Source organism: Neoarius graeffei, chromosome 5, assembly GCF_027579695.1.
Source record: "Neoarius graeffei isolate fNeoGra1 chromosome 5, fNeoGra1.pri, whole genome shotgun sequence".
NCBI classification, from domain to species: domain Eukaryota; kingdom Metazoa; phylum Chordata; class Actinopteri; order Siluriformes; family Ariidae; genus Neoarius; species Neoarius graeffei.
Window position 1 is genome coordinate 5,518,092 of NC_083573.1, and position 6,689 is coordinate 5,524,780.

Below are 6,689 nucleotides of genomic sequence, written 5' to 3' on the forward strand. Positions count from 1 at the left end.
GCTGAATCTGATTTCATGGTTTACCAAAAAAAAAAAAAAAAATTGAGTGCAGAGGGTTTGTTTTTGTAATCGTATTATTGATCTTTCATGCTCGTTCCTTCAAGACTGATTGCATTTTTGACAGAACAAATCAAGTCTGTTTGAGTTGAACTTGATTGAATTACTGCAGAGAGGAGAAATACTAATATCAGAATATAAAGTGGCTTTAAATACTGCACAAGACAACTTTTCAATGTGATTGCCCTTGTTTTGTTGAATGATTTTGATTCAAGTGCCAAAAAAGCAGATGGGAGAAGCAGCTGTTAAAAGCTAACATGACCGTGAGAAAGCAGAATGTTTGGCTTTTGTAAACGAGCAAAGCTCGCTTCAGGCTTTTGGGGTGACTGTGAGAAAAACAATCCTCTCTTTCTCATCAGGTCAGATGAGATCAGCCGATCACGCTGTGGTCAGGCAGAGAGTCGGGTGAAGAAAGAGAGCGAGAGTCGAACAAAGTAAGGAACATGACCCATTTTAACAAGTTCTTTTCCAAACAGCGAGAACATTCCTCTTTGACATTTTCTGGAAAGTCAGATGATGCAACTTCCTGGTGAGCAAATGAATGAAAAATTACTTTAAAACAATCCGTCGTCTATTTAAAGTACAATAACGATCATGGCTCAAGGTAAAGTCGAGTCATCAGAAGTTGGGAACAAGGGTTTTAGTGTAAACGAGGCATCCTGAAAAGTCATGTGGAACACCTGCATTGTGTGCTAGCTGTAGCTTTAGGGCCATACGCTATCAAAGTCAACGTTTCATCACCTGGAACAGTTCAGCCCTGAGTCATACCCCTTTAAAATGTTCATACCCCAGATGCAACTAGCATGGACAAGTGTCCATTCATTCCTCGAGTCATAGCGCAGTCAAAATACTCCTCATTCACACTTTTTCGTGAGCGGTCGAAACGTATAAAAAAAGTGCAGAAATGGACGCATTCTATAACCTTATGAAAGGCGCTATTCAAAACAAGTCATGAGATCTAACTCCAGCACCAGGAGCACATGCCATTAATCGAATCCTCGAGATGAGATTTGCACTCACTCTTCCACACAGGATGTCCTGACAGGGGCGGGGAGGGATGGCAGGGAAGTGAGAGAGCTACCTCGGCAGGAAGTGTGACATTTTTTTGGGACTTGAACAGGTTCACAAAAGAGCAAGCTGTGGTGTCAGAGGATGGTAGAGTTTTCCCAAATTAAAAGTTCACACTTGACAATCGAGAAATTTTCCTTTCCTTGATTTGTCTCAACACCTTCTGGGGTCAAGTCAGTAACTCCATGAATATCTCTATAGGCTGTTGCTTTTTCACAGCCCTTATCCGGAATGTTATTAACTACTGAGTCACATCAGGAAAGCAGGACTGGAAAAATGAGCGGAACATCTCCACCTTGTGAATCAGGTGAACGCTTCGTGAGTCAAATGACTGCTGGAGCACCACCCACATTAAAACACACCGTCTTATTTTCTCCAGGTTTGACATGGCTGCAGGGAACACTAGCACATTTCACTGCGTGTTTGTACACGACTCTCCCAAAGAGATGCACTCATCAATTCTCCAGATTCATTCCAAAACACGGTTTAAAAATAACAGGAAGCTTTTTTTTATTCATATGGTGTATAAAAAACAATGGATACAAAAAACCCCACCCATTCCACTTAAATGCATACGTACGAACGCTATACAATCATTTCAGTCACGCGTACATTCAAATACGTATTAAAAAAAAATAACCAGTTAAAAAGCTCAGAGGAAAGCACCGCGAGTCCGATTGCCAGGACATGATCGCGAGACGCTCGCGAAACACTTTGCACTTGTTCGCTCTCCGACGATGGCTTTCGGTCCTCGAGTTCTTTGGTCTAGCCGTCATACACCTGCTATTAAACAGAACAGCTCCAACAAGTTAACTGTCATACCGTTAATTGTTAAGCATCCAATAATGGATAATAACAGGCTGAGGCTCCTGCTCAAGTACGAGCAGGCCTCAGATTACGATAGTACGGAGCAGTAAACGCTTTTACAGTACATAGAAGGATTAAAAAAGGTCAACATTGGGGGTGGGGGTGGGGGGAGCCAAAGCAAAAACAGTCAGAATACTGTTTAGGAATAGGAAGCACATGACGGAGCACATGATTTAAAAAAAAAAAAAAAAAAAAGGAATGAAGGTCACCTCACTCAGTCAGTCATATGCGCCCCTGGATTTAAGAATACTGTGTGCAGAAATTGACAAATCTTGCAATTAAAAAAAAAAAAAAAAAAGGCACCATAATTTTTTCTTTCCCAGAGCAGTTCTTTTTTTGGGAACTGGGGTCAGTGAGCGACGCAGCATCCCGACTCCTCATGCTTGTGCAGGAGAGACATTCTGGAGAAGGTTTTCGAGCAGTTCTTGCACTGGTACTTCTTCACGTCCGAGTGCGTCTGCAGGTGAGCCCTGAGGTTGGATCTGTCTGCGAAGGCACGGCTGCAGTGAGAGCACGAGAACGGCTTCTCGCCTGAAACCAACCACACACACAAACACACAGGTCAGAAATGCAGCAACTCATTCATCTCAGAAAGAAAAGGTACCAAAGTGTACTTGATCCTCGTCAGCCAAAAGGTACCAGTGAAACTGGTATCTGAAAACTTTATTTTCAAATGGCTTCAATTGACCTCAAGTGAACGTTGGTGCCTTTATTTATACAAAAAAAAAAAAAAAAAACTGAATCAACTCTTAGGTCTGTCCATGTTGCATGAAGACCTTCATGTACTTGTTTCTTGCCCCTTCGAGCTCACCTGTGTGAGTACGGATGTGTCCTTGGAGCAGCCACGGGCGTGAGAAAGCCTTGCCGCACAGCTTGCAGACGCACGGCAGGGTGTGTGTCCGTATGTGCATTTTGAGTGCGCCGAGGCTCACATACTCCTTCTCGCAGTACTTGCAGCTGAAGGCCTTGCGCGCGTGCGAGTCGCAATGCAGCTGCTTGTGCTTGAGCAGGCCCGCGTACGTCGAGTACGACTTGTGACACAGAGCGCAGCGGAACTTCTCCGCCACATCCGAGCTGCTGGTACTGGTGGTGGTGGTGATTGTGATGGAGGCCGGCTGCTCCTGCTCGTCTTCGTCGCTCCGCGGGATCTCGTGGCTGTCTTTGGGCGATGGGTATCCCGACACGGGCGAGAGGTCAGTGGGAAGCGGTGACGGCGGAGAGTCGCTCGCCGTCCACATCGTGATCGGACTGTACATCACCGGGCTCAACACCTCGGGCTGCGGGATCACCGGCATCACCAGGCTTTTGAGGAGCTGCTGAGACACGAACGCTGCAAACCACAAAACATGTTTGGATCAACCATCAACAAGTGGGGACTTTTTTTTTTCCCCTGGAAAATCAAACACTTTCATTTGACATTTCATCACTGCACTGCACCAGCGTGAAACTGATTCTTCCTGTTGAGCAACACCTTAGCTGTCTGATCAAGCTGTATCGTTAGTTGTCACCTCTGGCGAGGTGCACGTAGCATCCCTTTCAAGCTTTATTCAAAAAAAAAGTCCGTTTACGGTCTTCAAGGTGCACTCGCACTACTCTCTTCCACGTGAAAGATGCACACAAGCTCCAAAACAGCAGGTTCAGTTTCATCAGCCCACCCCTCAGAGTGTTCCCACTCAAAGAGAGGTTCTTTTACAGTTCCTCAAAGTTTTCTGGGATGTTCTGAACTTCCTAGAAAGACATGCTAAGAAGGAAAATCGAGGGTCTCCTCAGGCCTACCTAGAAGATTCGTCTTATCTAGAAACAGGTCTTCAGTCATTCGTAAAGGCTCAGACTTCCAGTGGAAAGATCCATGTTTAGGTGGTGACCCAATGTACTTTTTCATAGTCCAATATCTCACACACTAGTATGAAAACATTGAGGATTCCACACTGAACCTTTCATGGTTTAAGCCTCTAACAAGGCCAAATCTGTTTATGACTGATCATGTGACCAGCGCATGTTCTCGAGCTACTTGTAGAAGACTAGAGAAAAGTTCAGCAAGTTCTACACTCACTGATAAATCTCAGTATTAAAATTCAGTACTTGGTTCATGAACAAGTATAACCGTTCAGGATTAAAAGTTAAGTACTGAAGCACAGTGTTAAGGTTCAATGCTCAGTCGTGAAGTTCAGTGCTCTGGATTAAAGCCCAGTATTAAAAAGTTCAGTACTCAGTATGACAATTCATTATTAAAGCTCAGTATTAAAGTTGAGCGTTCAAGTTCACTCTTCAGCACACATGTTGAGTATTAAAAGTTCAGTCCTCATTGTGACAGTTCAGTATTCAAGCTTAATACTGGGCTCCAGTACTGAAGTTCAGTGTAAAATTTCAGTACTCCGTCCTGAAGTTCAACGCTCTGAATTAAAAGTTCCGTACTGAAGCTCAGTATTAAAGTATTACTGGTCAGTACACAAGTTGAGTATTAAAGAGTTCAGTACTGAAGCTCAGTGTTGAAATTTAGTATTAAAAAGTTCAGTCCTCAGTGTGACAGTTCAGTACAATGGGTTAAAGCTCACTCCTGAATGAGACAATTCAGTACATAAGTTCAGTCCAGTGTATTAAAGCTCACTCCTGAATGTTCAGTCCAGAAATCGGAGTTTTAAAGTTCAAGCCACTGGATTAAAAGTTCAGTCCTCAGTACGACAGTTCAGTACACAAAAGTTCAGTCCAGTGTATTAAAGCTCACTCCCGAATGTGACAGTTCAGTACAGAAAGTTCAGTCCTGAGTAGAACAGTTCAGTACTAAAAGTACAGTCCTCAGTGCAACAGTTCAGTACAAAAGTTTAGCATCAAGTTCAGTACAATGGGTTAAAGCTCACTCCTGACTGGGACAATTCAGTTCAGAAATTCAGCATCAAGTTCAGTCCAGTGTATTAAAGCTCACTCCTGAGTTCAGGACAGGAGTTGAGTTTTAAAGTTCAGTCCTCAGTACGTGACTTCAGTACACAAGTTCAGCACGACATATTAAAGCAGAGTGTTGAACTCAAGAGTGAACTTTAGAAGTTCAGTCCTCAGTAGGACAGTTCAGTACAATGTGGTAAAGTTGCCTCTTGAGTGGGACAATTCTGTTCTGAACTCCGGAGTGAGCTTTAAGACACCGGATTGAACTGAAGTGTAGTTTTAAAATTCAGTACACTGTATTCAAAGTTCAGTCCTCTGTCTGACAGTTCAGCCCAGTGTTAAAGCTCACTCCTGAGTTCAGGACAGGAGTTGAGTTTTAAAGATCAGTCCTCAGCATGTTACTTCAGTACACAAGTTCAACATGACATGAAAGCAGAGTGTTGAACTCTGGAGTGAGCTTTAGAAGTTCAGTACACTGTATTAAAAGTTCAGTCCTCAGTAGGACAGTTCAGTATAATGTTTTAAAGTTGACTCTTGAGTTGGACAATTCAGTTCAGCATTAAGTTCAATCCAGGGTCTTAAAGCTCATTTTGGAATTCAGAACAGAAGTGTAGTTTTAAAATTCAGCACACTGTATTCAAAGTTCAGTCCTCTGTATGACAGCTCAGTACCAGTGTTAAAGCTCACTCCTGAATTCAGGACAGAAGTTGAGTTTTAAAGTTTAGTCCTCAGCATGTTACTTCAGTACACAAGTTCAACATGACATATGAAAGCAGAGTGCTGAACTCAGGAGTGAGCTTGAAAGTTCAGTACACTGTATTCAAAGTTCAGTCCTCTGTATGACAGTTCAGTACTCAAGTTCAGCCCAGTGTTAAAGCTCACTCCTGAGTTCAGGACAGGAGTTGAGTTTTAAAGACCAGTCCTCAGCATGTTACTTCAGTACACAAGTTCAACATGACACATGAAAGGAGAGTGTTGAACTCAGAAGTGAGCTTGAAAGTTCAGTACACTATATTCAAAGTTCAGTCCTCAGTATGATAGTTCAGTACAATGTGTTAAAGTTGACAAGTCAGTTCAGCATTAAGTTCAATCCAGGGTTCAATCCAAAGCTCACTCCGGAATTCAGAACAGAAGCATAGTTTTAAAATTCAGTACACTGTACTCAAAGTTCAGTCCTCAGTAGGACAGTTCAGTACTCAAGTTGAGCTCAGTGAATTAAAGCTCAGTCCTGAATGTGACCGTGCAGGACAGAAAGCTCAATACTGAAGCTCAGTCCTGAGTGTGACAGTTCAGTACTGAAGTTCAGTAGTGAGGCTCAGCTGGGTGTTCTTACCTGTGGGGCACTCCAGCTCGCTGTAATTCGGCTTCTTGGCGGAGTTGAAATGCTTTTTGACGAGAAACGAGCGCGGCATCTTGGACCTGCTCCCACGACAACAAGGTGAAAGTGTGTGAAAAGCCGAAAGCCCGCAGCAAGTCGAACCCTTTCCTCCTCACTGCGCTCCCCGACACACTGCCATCCTGCACCGCGGAGAGAAAAACCAGCCCGGCGCCCCAACACCGCCATCAAATACTCCGCAATCAGGTGCAGGGGGCGGGGCCTCGGCTCATTTACATAACCCGAGGCCTGGCTGCGTCCAATCAGATCCCGAAGGCGGTGTTTAACTTCGGAATATATTTACACACAAGCGTGTTATTGGTCCTCCTGCATGCGCGTCACTCTCGGTGGGAGGAGCTTACGGACCTGCTGGAGAAGCAGACAGGTGTTTCACGGGAGCGTGAAAACAAACAAAAACAAGACGTTTACAATGATATCAACA

At 43.9% G+C, this 6,689-nt stretch overlaps 1 protein-coding gene across 1 annotated transcript; it reads right to left on the reverse strand.

Annotated features, from left to right (window-relative positions):
* Positions 1-1,610: 1,610 nt before the first annotated feature.
* snai2 (snail family zinc finger 2) lies at positions 1,611-6,444 on the reverse strand. The gene is made up of 3 exons (XM_060920369.1): positions 6,206-6,444; positions 2,804-3,322; positions 1,611-2,523 (listed from the first exon to the last, which is right to left on the reverse strand). The coding sequence occupies exons 1-3, from the start codon at positions 6,282-6,284 to the stop codon at positions 2,342-2,344; spliced, it is 780 nt and encodes a 259-aa protein (XP_060776352.1). The 5' UTR covers positions 6,285-6,444; the 3' UTR covers positions 1,611-2,341.
* Between the last annotated feature and the right edge of the window lie 245 nt (positions 6,445-6,689).

Bases quoted from the DNA above. Each gene is read 5' to 3' on its own strand.
- snai2 (XM_060920369.1), bottom strand. From the start codon at position 6,284: ATGCCGCGCTCGTTTCTCGTCAAAAAGCATTTCAACTCCGCCAAGAAG. The intron at 3,323-6,205 runs GTAAGAACACCC...TGTGGTTTGCAG, and splicing joins CGAGCTGGAGTGCCCCACAG to CGTTCGTGTCTCAGCAGCTC. The intron at 2,524-2,803 runs GTGAGCTCGAAG...GGTTGGTTTCAG, and splicing joins ACACATCCGTACTCACACAG to GCGAGAAGCCGTTCTCGTGC.